General features: G+C 42.2%; 1 protein-coding gene across 1 annotated transcript; it reads left to right on the forward strand.

Moving 5' to 3' along the window:
* Window positions 1-3663: 3663 nt before the first annotated feature.
* LOC139443864 (growth arrest-specific protein 1-like) lies at window positions 3664-11026 on the forward strand. The gene has a single exon (XM_071224787.1). It carries the CDS (start codon window positions 4126-4128, stop codon window positions 4909-4911), a length of 786 nt encoding a protein of 261 aa, XP_071080888.1. The 5' UTR covers window positions 3664-4125; the 3' UTR covers window positions 4912-11026.
* Window positions 11027-13078: the final 2052 nt, after the last annotated feature.

The raw sequence follows: 13078 nt of genomic DNA on the forward strand, positions 1-13078 counted from the left end.
ATATCAATCGGGTTGTCGTCAATACAATACACGACGTTTCTGCGTCTCTGGGTCGTCGAAAATGCCACGCCCTTTCTGCGTCTCTTCGTCGTCAGTAGAAACCACGCCCTTCCCACGTCTGTTAAGTTGATTAAACCACGCCCTTTCTGCGTCTGTTTATTTGATAAAACCACGCCCTTCCATCGTCTGTTTAGTTGATAAAACTACGCCCTTTCTGCGTCTGTTTAGTTGATAAAACTACGCCCTTTCTGCGTCTGTTAAGTTGATAAAAACACGCCCTTTCTGCGTCTGTTTAGTTGATAAAACCACCCCCTTTCTGTGTCTGTTTAGTTGATAAAACCACGGCCTTTCTGCGTCTGTTTAGTTGATAAAACCACCCCCTTTCTGCGTCTGTTTAGTTGATAAAACCACGCCCTTTCTGCGTCTGTTTAGTTGATAAAACCACGCCCTTCCTGCGTCTGTTTAGTTGATAAAACCACGCCCTTTCTGCGTCTGTTTAGTTGATAAAACCACCCCCTTTCTGCGTCTGTTTAGTTGATAAAACCACGCCCTTTCTGCGTCTGTTTAGTTGATAAAACCACGCCCTTTCTGCGTCACCCTTTCGTCAATAAAACCACGCTCTTGCTGCTTCTGCGTTCCTTAAACAAAACCACATCTTTGCTTTAGAAGTAGTAATAGTAGTAAGGATGGTTGTGGTAGACGTAGTAGTAGTAGTAGTAGTAGTAGCGTCGTCGTCGTCGGCGGCGGCGGCGGTGGTGGTGATTGTGGTGGTGATGGTGGTGGTAGTAGTAGTAGTAGTAGTAGTAGTAGTAGTAGTAGTAGTAGTAGTAGGTGTGATGGTTTAGATCTTTACAAGGTAGAACATCCGTGGACATATTACTAAATTCAGTATTTTCGTAAAACGAAGGCTTACTGAATGTTGTTGAATGCATTCAAAAGCATTTTAGTGTCCGGTCAATATACAGTGGTTAAAGTCGTAACATTTACTGGGGTGAGTTAGTGAGCATGGTTCTACGTCGCTTTTTGAAATACTTCAGCGATATAACGGCGGGGGGCACCAGAAAGGGGCTTCACACATTGCACCCACGTGGGGATTCAAACCCGGGTCTTCGGAGTGGCGGGCGAACGCTTTAACCACTAGGCTACCCTGCCGCCTCTGTAACATTACTGAAAAACAAATAATTATATCTTAAGTATCCATATTCCGATACTACCTCGACCTGACATGACAGAAGCACAAGGCCAGGTTGTGTGGACTACATCATGAGTACTGAAACAAAAGAGCTTCTGGTGAGCAAGTAATGCACCGGATATACCTACTTCTGAGCATTCTATGGGACCATTCATTACCAAGGATCCGGGTTAGAATTGGTCTTCATCATCCCATGCTTGACGTAAGAGGCGATTAACGGGATCGCGTGATCAGGCTCGCTGACTTGGTTGAAGCATGTCATCGTATCCCAACTCCGTCGATCGATGTTCATGATACCAATCACTGGATTGTCTGATCCAGACTCGATTATTTACAGAACGCCGTCATATAGCTGGAATATTGCTAAGTTCGGCGTTAAACAACAAACAAACAGATATCAAATGTAAATGAAAATCGTCTTCCACACAAACTCGGCATAGTATTAGGCAAAGGACACCTTTTTGCCAACATTATAGATAGACAAATTTGAAAACCCAAGACGAAATCTTGTCAAGGCGTATCGAAGTTTCTTCTTTGTTTTATTTGTTAAGTATTTTTCGGGCTTTATCAAAGATTTAATGAATCTAAAGGTGTCGTATCTTGAACGTTTTTATTATTCTGAAACATTACAGTTGTGTCAGTATTTTTGGCCAGTAAGGATACCCTCCGTCGTCTCCGACCACGTATACTACTCAAGAGAAGTCATGCCATGACAGAATATGTGTAATTTAATGAAACAATCGGGTGTTGTAATTTCTTTGAGTAGGATATAATAAAACTTGTCACACAATAAAAACACCCAGTGCTTATTGTAGTGGCTCTAAGACTAGGCTCGGGAGTGCCTCACTTTCCACCGTAAGTGGGAATGGTATAAATGGTTTGTGTGTTATAGATGTTATCGTGGCTTAATGGCTTACACAGAATACGTCTTGGCAGTAGAATGTTTTATTTTCATGGTTATAAAACTGCTGATGTGTGTTTCTGTTTTTTGACGCCCCCCATGTTTAGTGAAACAAAGATTCTAGTAATGAATGCATCCACGGTTCACTAAACGTTGAGGCAAGGACATGTTGTTTGTTAATGTGCTGACGATTAGGCGCCTCACACGGAGAGTGTGGGTTCGAATCCCGCATGGGATTACAAACGGGTACAGGAATTTGTGCTTTACTAAGAAAGTGTAATCACAAATATAGCATTAGTTAAATAAGTTTCTAAAAGGCATTGGGTATTCATGCTATTTATTGTAATGTGACATCATGATTCACTCAGTCTGTAATCAAGCCTAACAATCAGGGGTTAACCCCCCGAACATGAAACGTCAATTGGTTCATAGTAGATTAATCCTTGCGAAGCGTTAATTGAAGGTTGTATACCAAATACATGTACCAATCTTCAAGTAAATATCGTCGCTCCAGACTAGAGTCGTCTAAAAGGATCGGGTGGTCAGGCTCGCTGACTTGATTGATGCATGTCATCGTATCCCAATTGGATCGATGCTCATGATGTCAATCACTGGATTTTCAGGTCGAATATTTATAGACCGCCGTCATATAGCTGGAATATTGCTGAGAGCGGCGTTAAACAACGAACAAACAAACAACAAAAACAATACGCCACAACTGAGTGTTTATTGAACGTTGTTCTGGTGTTGATGTCGTATTACACATACAGTAAACTACGGTTATAACGAACACGCTTATAACGAACTGACGGATATAACGAACTTACTTTTTTGGTCACCACTATTTTCTGTAATTATGCTGCATGTATGCTTATAACGAACTACGGTTATAACGAACTAAACTTAGTAGTCCGTTTGAGTTCGTTATAACCGTACTTTACTGTAGTTTTTTATATGATATATAGGTTTGTGTCGGGGCCAAAACGTTTTGTCGGATTAAACAGAATCTACTGTAATACAAAAGGCCAAATATTAAGGTACGTACTATAAGCAAACACCTGTATGAGTCCTTTACCTATATACCTACCCCCTCCGCCGGTAGGCCCCCGCTTCCCTACAGACACACTGACATGCTGTCCCTCCCCGGCCCCCTGAAACTCCAATCCCCCTTCTCCTAAACTCTCTCGGTCAAGAGGCTAACAGTACATCATGTTAAGAGTTAATTTGGGGGACAGGTTATGAGGTTTGCCCTGCTGTGCGTCGCCCATAAACGGTGTTGTGCCGCACGAGGGGCCTGCTCAAGTCTAGCGGCATGGAGAGAAGGGGAAGACGCGCTTCCTCCACTTCACATCTCAACGTCCCGAATCATGATGCATAGTATCAGGTAATTAGCGATGAAATCGATGTTTGGCTCGCAGTCCCTGTCTGTCAGCCACCGTCACTCAATCATATCCTGTCTTCCCATTGGCTGGATGCTGGATGGGCGGGCCAGCTTTATAAACCTCCCTCTAGGCGTATCTATGACATGGACGTCTCAGCATTACAAAAATAGCCTATGGAAGAAGCCTGAGCAGGTCAACTCAGTGTGCCGATTGCATTGCAGACGGTTATTTGATTCGAAAGCTAGTAGAGTTAGCTTACTCGTTACTCGCGGGGCTCCTTTGTGCGAACACGGGGTACATATTTACAAGTATTCGCCGATGCTTGCGACTATGCCTATGAGATGAGCGGCTGTAGGACGTGATATCAACTGTAGTGAGGATGAACTTAGAGTATAGAACCAACAAGCAAGGACTGGCCGGGTGCTAGCGTATGTATGAACTGTCGTCTGCTCGTGTCTCATTTCTGTGTTTACCTTCTGGTCCGGCGTCCCTCAACGAGAAGCGGTACCCAGAAGCTTCCCGTGGGGATGGGACTTGTGTCGGGAGGGGAAAGCGACCTTAGTGAAGCCCCGGGGAGGAGTCGACAACAACAACAACAACGTCAACAACAACACGACCCCGTGCCCGAGTAGACCAGGCCAGTGAGGAGGATGCATGTTTGGGACTTGTGTCTGCTGGCCATGTGTATCCAGACGAGTCACTGTATTTTCTCCAGTGGGGTGCCAGAGTTCTGTGACCAGGCCAGGAATCATTGTTTCTCCCGAATAGGCTGCCAGATGGCTCTGAACAACTTCATGATCGGGTGTAGCGACGTCATCAAAGGGACTGTGGACACATGTACTACTGACTGCAAGCATGCTCTCATATCTCTCTTGTCCACGGAAGATCGGTCCGGAATCGCCTTCGTCAATTGTAACTGCAGTGACGACGAGTTTTGTGAAACCCAGAAGCGTCGAGTCGAGATCTGTGCTAAGGATGTGATGGAGTTTATGAACAATATCAACGACAACGCCGTTGTGAGTTGCGGCCTAGCAATGTGGATCTGTGAAGCTGACACTTCGTGTTTGGCAGCGTTGCAGTATTACATCCGCCACTGCGCCAAGCTGATGAATGGTGAAAGCTGCAGTGCACGGTGCAACAACAGTTTGGACATTCTGTACCGTCAGACCAGCTCCAAGATGCTGCAATCCTGTGAGTGCGACGGCACCGAGGACTACAACTGTCAGACCCTGAAAGACAACACCGAGAGATTATGCTTCAACAGACAGCCACGAGTTGCTTACACGGTGTCGGGCAAGAGTGAAGTGACGTCTTCAGGTAGTAACAGCTTCAAGACCAACTCAGGTATTCTTTTCCTTGTTGTGAATATATCCCTCCTCTTGTACAGGGACGTGTTTCTCTTATATCGGAAGGCGTTTCTAAATCCCCAATGGTAACACCTGCTTCTCAGTCGGGTAATACAGACATCATAGTTGGTACTTAAAGAGCTGGTCCAACAGAGATGGTACAGGGTTGTGTGAAAAGAAAGAATGAGACCCGGCTGTGGATTTGGGGAGGATGTCTTGACATGGAATGCGGAAACGCCATGCAATACTACGTTCCGTGTTACGAGCAAGCCGGCAGCGGGAGAGAAGCTGTGATGGCGAATCTCCCACGGGAACTTGAAGGGAAGATATACGGAAGTGTGAATATATTCTCCCATATGGGTAACTAGTTCTTGGACGAGCAGGTGTTTTAGCTCCGACGAGGAGCAAGTGGGCTATTTTCCCGATCTGAATATGATTCTTGAGGCTGCCCACAAAACGTCAATTATTAGAGGATGTTCCAGGCTCCATGGTACATCCGATACGTACTAGATACACACGAGCCTGCACATCAAAACGTGATCTCGTTTAAAAAGCTTTGACACGTGAACTCAGCCTGAATATGTGTGGTGTGTGGACGGAGGACACGCGAGTGTCGGGCCCCAAACTGATGCCACAGATGTATTCCATTTGCCGAACACCATGCTGTGCATGTTTCCATACTAAACGTGAATGTGTGAATGTTGACGAACATATGACTCCCAAACGTCATGTTGCTATCTTCAATGTGGACTTGATTTCCTGAGAAATGTAATATTTCACGATTTCGTACTATAATAGAGAGACCATTTTTAAAGGAACAGGTGTCTCCAGGACAACTGATGGGCCGAAGTAGGTGTCCTGTTTAACCGCTCGTTGTTCCCGTGTTCTCAGAAACATGAAACCAGTTATCTGACAGGCATCTCTTGACCGTTATGTTCAACAAACCGTACTGCCTTTTGAAGGACTTCAAACGACTAGGAGGAAGGGTCCCGGCCTTTTCTAACGCTGATCATTTCTACACTCACTGAGGAGGAGAACGAACATCCCTGACAGGTTCTGTGGCTGCCTGTGTACGTCAGAGGACGGAGGACATATGGGGACATCTACATTCCATCTGGTACAGAATAGACTCTCGTCCTCACCTGTCCTCTGTAGACGACAGCGTTTCTCTACGTCAGTTACGACGCTACGTCGTCTCCCCACTAGCTCATCTCGACTGTGCTAAGATTGGAACGTTCATATCTACGTTGCAATCTGTCCAAACATATCGTTGTTTTGATGCCCCGGCTTCTCCTACAAGACAGCCATGGGTTTGTATTTCATTTTTTTCCGTTATCTGTGTCAGATTCAGTGTCTCACCTGAAGATGCTTTTATTCATGTGTCGTCTGCGCGATCTCTGTCAGTGGGGGTAGCATTGAAATTGTATGTTTGAAAATCGGCAAGTGCTAATATCCATCAGATTAACTTTGTATATGTAAGATGTGAATAGACATGAATACAACTAGTTGCTTAATTCTCTGGAAAATCCAAAGACAGTTGTCTCAAATACAATCCTTTGGGTAGAAAAGTGGACGGTTCACATAAACTACCGGGCAAAAGAAAGTATACCCTTGACAATTTTGACAAAAACTTTGCAAACGCTATAAAAAAACATGACTGAAACATGGCTGAAAGTAGTCACGGAAGCACTGCAAACTTAAGGTCCAACACAACTAACTATGATACTCGTGTCAAATACATTACCATAGAATAATCATTTCTTTTTGGTTTCAATTTTAGCCACCATTAAACGTGGGTGTGTACTTTCCTTTTCCCGGCAGATTACATGGATGTAATTATTTTGCAATACGTCTTTCCGTAGCATGGATTTCACATAGAATATAATCACAACTAATCAAACGTTACTATCTTAAAATTCGTAGGATTATTTACAAATGACATCTATTTTATTTTAAAATTATGTGAAAAATATTTTTTATATAGTGCTGTTACTTTTGTAAATATATCTAACTACATTAATATTATTCACACACCTAAAGTATTGGGGGAAATGTTTTATTTTTTTTATTTTGTGGAATGGTACGATTTTCTTCGGTTTCATTATATAAACGTCGCATATATGCTACTTCAACATATTCGTAACAAATAAACGGCTGTAAATTTAAATTGAATTCATACAAAAATGTGACAGAACAGCTGTGTAGGTGCAGATCAAAACATTCCCCCGGTACCTCAAGACTTCTGGATCTAAATTATACCTTTATGTTATAGATGTTAGGAACACCAGTTACTCGCCTCAGAATGAATAGTCATGATTCTCTGTAGAGCCATGGATCAGTCCAACATGTCTAGATAGGATTAAAACTCACAAATTAGTGGACATATTTGACATTATTTGAGCCAATCAGAGCTGGGGTAGGCGGTGTAGTTCATGAGTCCGTAACAGTCCCTGGAATAAAATGTTAAATATACTTATATGTACTTACATAAATCCCTACAAAATTCCCTTAAAATACAGTATAGAGGGGTATCAGGATCCGATGGCACACACGTCACATAATACAAATAGTGTCCAATGGGTGTTGTGGTAAAGGGATATATGATGTCACTGATCGTTCACTCTATAGTCACGACTACGATAATAAACTGTTCAGCAGGCACCAGGGATTGTATAGGCAATATTCCACACTGACAACAATGCCAGTCCTACGAGTGAAACCTGATGTATTCTGCTGTTTGACACCGGGGTTACCTCTGACAATCACACTCTTCATACAAGTTAGGAAAGGTTTGTTAGAAAGTAGATAATATGACTTAGTCATCTCTACAGGTTTGCCAGTGTATATTATTTATATACAACGACCGGTCAAAGATTAGCTGATGAACGTGATTCAAGTATACGGGTACCGGGTTATGGATGGGACGGGTGCGATAGTGAAGATAGATTTGTGAATTTGTTTTGTTTGGGTTTTTTTGGTTTTGTTTTTGGTTTTTGGTGTTGTGTTTTAACGCCGCAAACAGCAATTTTCCAGCTATATGACGGCGGTCTGTAATTTGAAATAGGTATGTTCTTTTTTTGTTATTTTTATACATGTATATAGATAACGTTTTTGTATCACCATTTCAAAGAAATTCATCACGGGTGATATTAAAAACTAACTAATTAGAATTGTAAATACTGAAATTATTTAAATAACTTAAAGGACAACTGTAACTTGTATTAACTAATCAATCAATGTGGGAAGACAAGACTGTTTATAGGATTTTATATATTTTATGCTAAAAAAATAACTAATTCAATTTTTAACACGAATTATTAGGCTTTCTATTAACAACGTAATGAAAATTATTTTGATAGTGTTGTTTAATACGGTTAAAGTTCGCTTGTTGACCCAGATAAGATCAACAAAAACACGCCGACATCAGCGAACCAGATGCCCTGCTCGTATCGCTGTCTATTTAAACATTTAACACCTTTCAGGGTCTTGATTGAATCCTCCCAGGGTTAATCCCGTGGTGATCATATATGCGCCGATTGATCCCCGCTTGAAGAAAGAGTATACGAGGTAGCATACCCTCCAGTGAGCCGCGAGACCCGGTGAGACACACGTTCCGTGGACGCAAGGGTGCAAACTGTTAACTTGTCTAAACGTTTTGACCAGGTTCAAAGACTATGTAAAGATTAGAGGTAACACAAGCTGAACATGACCAATTGGGCAGATATATGCGCGAACACGATCTCCTGTATGCTTAGACGTACTCGGTTTGGATAAGAGGCATGGTATTTTTTCCTATATAAATTTCCTCGTGTGTCGAGGCCGATAGGACCTACTGCATTCCCAGACCAAGCACAGAGCGCCGTCATCACCCAACTTCGTCTGGGTTATCACAAAGGGGATATGGCGGAAAATGGGGACAATTTATGAGATGAAGAAATTTTAATTTTGATATAAATGTCAGAAAAGGTGATCGACGAGCCTTGTGGAGGAAGTGACGGTGTTGAGTTACGTCGGACTTTTTTGCCAATTAGGATATTTTTATCAACATAAACGCACGTAATTTTTCTTAGGTTATCTCAACGTTCATCGACTGGTTAATTATCTCTTTTATCCAATATATTCCTCTGATAAATGCTGCAAGTTTCTCTAACTAAGATGATGCGTGTCCTTTAATGAAACATTTGAATAGTAAGCCATACCAAAATGTATATGGAATGTACAGAAATATTTAAGTAGAATTTCTTACATGAAAACAGCCTAAATGTCGACAAAACAGTACGAAGTAATCTGAAGATGTCAAACACTATGGAAAAAAATATTCCACCTCTGGCATGTCAAGAATAAAAAACATACAGTACCAAACATTTAAGTCAGTTTTCTAAAATGTGAAAATGCTATCGAACTAAGATATCGCTTTGAGAAAAGAGAACTTTCACAAGCCTTAAAGGCACACGTACCAGTTTCACCTAGGGCAACTTTAAGATGTAATTGGTGAAACCTGAAACAGAATCATCTTTCAAACACTGAAGGCTATTTCGTAAGTAGAGACAGTCCCTTGGTAGAATTATCACACGAATCAATTGCATATCTAGAGAATGTGTCGCGAACTATACTGGTGTGATATGGTAATACTGCAGACAGCCCTGGTGACCTGACAGTGTAATCTGCCCATCAAGTGTCGCAAGGCGAGCAGTTTCATACGGCCTGGCGCCACACCACATGTCAGAATAGGTTGACGAATTGTATCATAAAATGCGAGTCAGTGTCGCCCCTATTACGTGTGGGACGGGCCAGCTAGGAACGGGTGTGTATTAGAGGGTGAGGAACTGTTGGATGGGATGGTGATTTACACGTCGTCTTCATTTCATTATTTGGTTGAAACACAAAATTTATGATAAGGGCATGTTTTTCTTTATTCGTGAATAATGTAGATAAAATAACGTAGGGTGAAAATGGATCTGACCAAAAAATTACAAACGTTATCAAAAAAATTTAAGTATGAAAAACAGTCAACGAAACACTCCAAAACACATCTATGATACCCGTATCTAATACATCACCATCGAATAACCATTACTCGTTTGTTTCACTTTTAGCCACGATCAAACATGGGTGTGTATTTCCTTTGCCCGGCAGGTTAGATGCGTTTTCATGAATATGATTCTTAAGTTGTGACACATAAAGATTACCCTGTGAGCGCATAGTCACAGCCATTGACAATCCCTGTAACACATTATTACGTCTCTGAACACCTTTTAAAAACCCTGGTACCCACATGCAGGTGTGTCCCAGTTGTTAGTACCCCCAATGAGGAACGTACACGGTTTCCAAGCGCCGAAATAGCTTTTTGTCATTTTAAGACAATCAGTCGTCCTCTAAATTTATCATCAACCGTAAGTGCTTTTACGTGTAGCAGGTTGAGAATGATTTTTTTTGCCTGATTCGAGATCCAGGTCTGCAGTGGCAAATGGTTGTGTAAGCTTCATGCGATTGTTGCAGCTTTACACCCCTACCCCTACCCCTACCCCCCATCCCTCCCCCCGCCGCTAGCCGTTGATTGCACACCTGGGGAGACTTAGCGCCGATAACCCTCAGCAAGGGCCGGGGTCACTTTGGGTCGCTCTCAGCTTTTCTCGTGTTGTAATGACGTGAAACAGTGTGTATCTCAACTGGCCGCCGACACATGTCCGTATCAAAAGCGTAATGACAGAACAGGGGAGTCGGGTTTCAGGGGCGGGATTTTGAGGGTGCTGGGGTAAGCTCGACCCCTATCTCCGACGTTCATCAGCTTGACACTATGGGAAGGATTCGGCAGTTGATAATCGCGAGACCTCGTGGTCCCCGACTTGGGATGAGGAAAGTGAGGGACCCCTTGTGGAAATACCGTCTTATGTTGATAATAAATACGTATTTTGATACTGTCGACTTTGCGATCTCGTCTTATCGCTTGTATATGCTTAGAAGTTATGATTGCATCGGCGGCGTCGAATGCCTCCTAACAGCATCTTCCGCTAATGGTGTACTTTTGTCTATTGAGGAAACTCGCGCCCGAACCCAGAGTCAGAGGGGGTGCATAGTGATATACGTTGTGTATCATATCTGCTCCTATGGTTTACATAATATGTACAGCGGGCGTAGGGGGGTGAAAATTGTAGAGGGGGGAGGGGACTGTGGTATCATCTGCCGCTATTGACAGCTTTACCCGCTCTCTGCCTTCACAGTCCATACCTCCATCTGAAGCCTCCCACCACCACCGCCTCCCTATTCCTGGCCCGCCCCTTCCCCGCCCCTTCCCCCACCCTGCCCCACCTACACCTGTCGTCGTTCCTGCCCCATCCCGCCATATGTAACCAAAGATATATTTTTTTTAATAAGATAACTTTATTTCTGGGACTAAATGTTAGTGTACGTGTATTTTCAACACTGTCAGTAGAGCCTCCTACCCACTGGGGGTGGGGTGGGGTGGAGGTGGGGGGGGGGGGGGGGGGGGGGATCCCCGTTTACTATAATAAGTTCATTTCAGGGGTCATACGCCTCATTGCTTGCTACAGTTTTACATACCAAGTGAAGAACGCTCATCTCAATAAGCTGTCAAGAAAAAACTCAAATATTTGATACTCTGATAAGCACATTATCGTATGTCAAGAACCCTCGGGAAGTATCGGCGGAATTTGGAAACACTGCGCATGCCTGGTACAGCATGCTCCAACGATGCCACTTCCGTGTGTAGCATTTAAATTTACGTTTTACGGGGTTTTTTTAAAAAAAGATTATCGAGAAATGTATTGGTTAATGATATATATAATATAATACCTTTAATGGTAAATTAGGAAATAAATTACAATTGGATACAGAATTCGTGCCCTCTGGCCCGGTTATCGTTTGAAACATCCCTTCACAACGAGGTAAATGTGGTTTTACGCTGCTACAACGAATTTATCTTACCGACATGTTTTAATCTGCCATTATAAAATAATTAAAACAAATTCAAATTTGATAGAAAATAGCTGTTCGATTTAACTCAGGTTAACTTGTGCTATGTCACGTGACTTTCATTGTCTCGGGGGGAAAATGTGCGGCTTTTATTATCCCGTTCAGAAATCCACGTGCAACCTGTTTTCTTCGTGGCGGGATATAAGGAATTTATTCTTCCGCTGAGAAATGTATTTCCCTCCTAGGCGTGATACATAGTATTTTATCAAGATCTCGTGAATCAATCAGATCTCGCCATTCTGACTTGGCTGTATGATAAGACTCTATATGGAGGGAGTGAAATAACCACTATAGTTTAGGCCCAGGAGCGAAGGGTGGTAATAAAAGTGGATTAACTGTGAGTTAATGATCCAAGAAGTTCTAGGGTCACGCTATTGTGAGCTAACTGCCCCGAGGATTCGTCTTGATGTCTACATTAGCACTTGCCGATTGTTTAACATTCATTCAAAACGCATTATGGAAGTATAAATTTGTATTTGATATGTGCAGCGGTTATTTTATGATGAAATATGAAATTTGTATATTCAGTGTTTCAGTTACGTTGAGCACTCCTTGAAATATTGAATTTTGTTTAATTTGGAGGAAAAATAGTTACTATTATATATTTCTGTTCGAAATGAATGTTTTCGCCTAGACAAGAACACCTAGTTTTAATTTTCCTTAACCATGATAAAGTAATTCAAGTGGTTTTCGGTAGTCTCTGAAGTTGACGTGAGAAGGACGCATTGAACATTCCGTATCAACAGTCGGATTATTTCGGTTGATTCCGTCATACTGAAATCTTCCAAAGTGTTCCGAGTGCTGCACTGAACGTTTTGTCTCATTTCTTCTATCATTCAAGATTCCGCAATTCCTTGAATAAACACCAGGTTGTGCGCACAGTGGTGATTAAGGGTTAATCTCTGCACAACATTGCAACACAAAAATAAATCAGCACGGGTGAAAATCTGTTTTTAGTTTTGTTTAACCGCGTCGGAATCATGTAACGGAGACCTGCGTAGAAAAAGACTCTGGGTGTTTATCAAGGACTTGCGAGAAATTTGAAATACAGGGGATATGCAATTCTTTTGTGAATATTACCATCTTGTATTAAGTTATTTATTTGGTTAATGGCAATCAGCTATATTTGCTAGTAATGTACCATTCATTCATACGGTGTACACTATAATCATGATCATTTTATCATCACTTGATCATCATTTGATCGCCATTTGATCATCACATGGTCATCATTTGATCGTCACATGGTCATCACTTGATCATC

The sequence above is a fragment of the Haliotis cracherodii genome, unplaced genomic scaffold (assembly GCF_022045235.1).
Source record: "Haliotis cracherodii isolate W230 unplaced genomic scaffold, xgHalCrac1.p SCAF_1, whole genome shotgun sequence".
Taxonomy (NCBI): Eukaryota; Metazoa; Mollusca; class Gastropoda; order Lepetellida; family Haliotidae; genus Haliotis; species Haliotis cracherodii.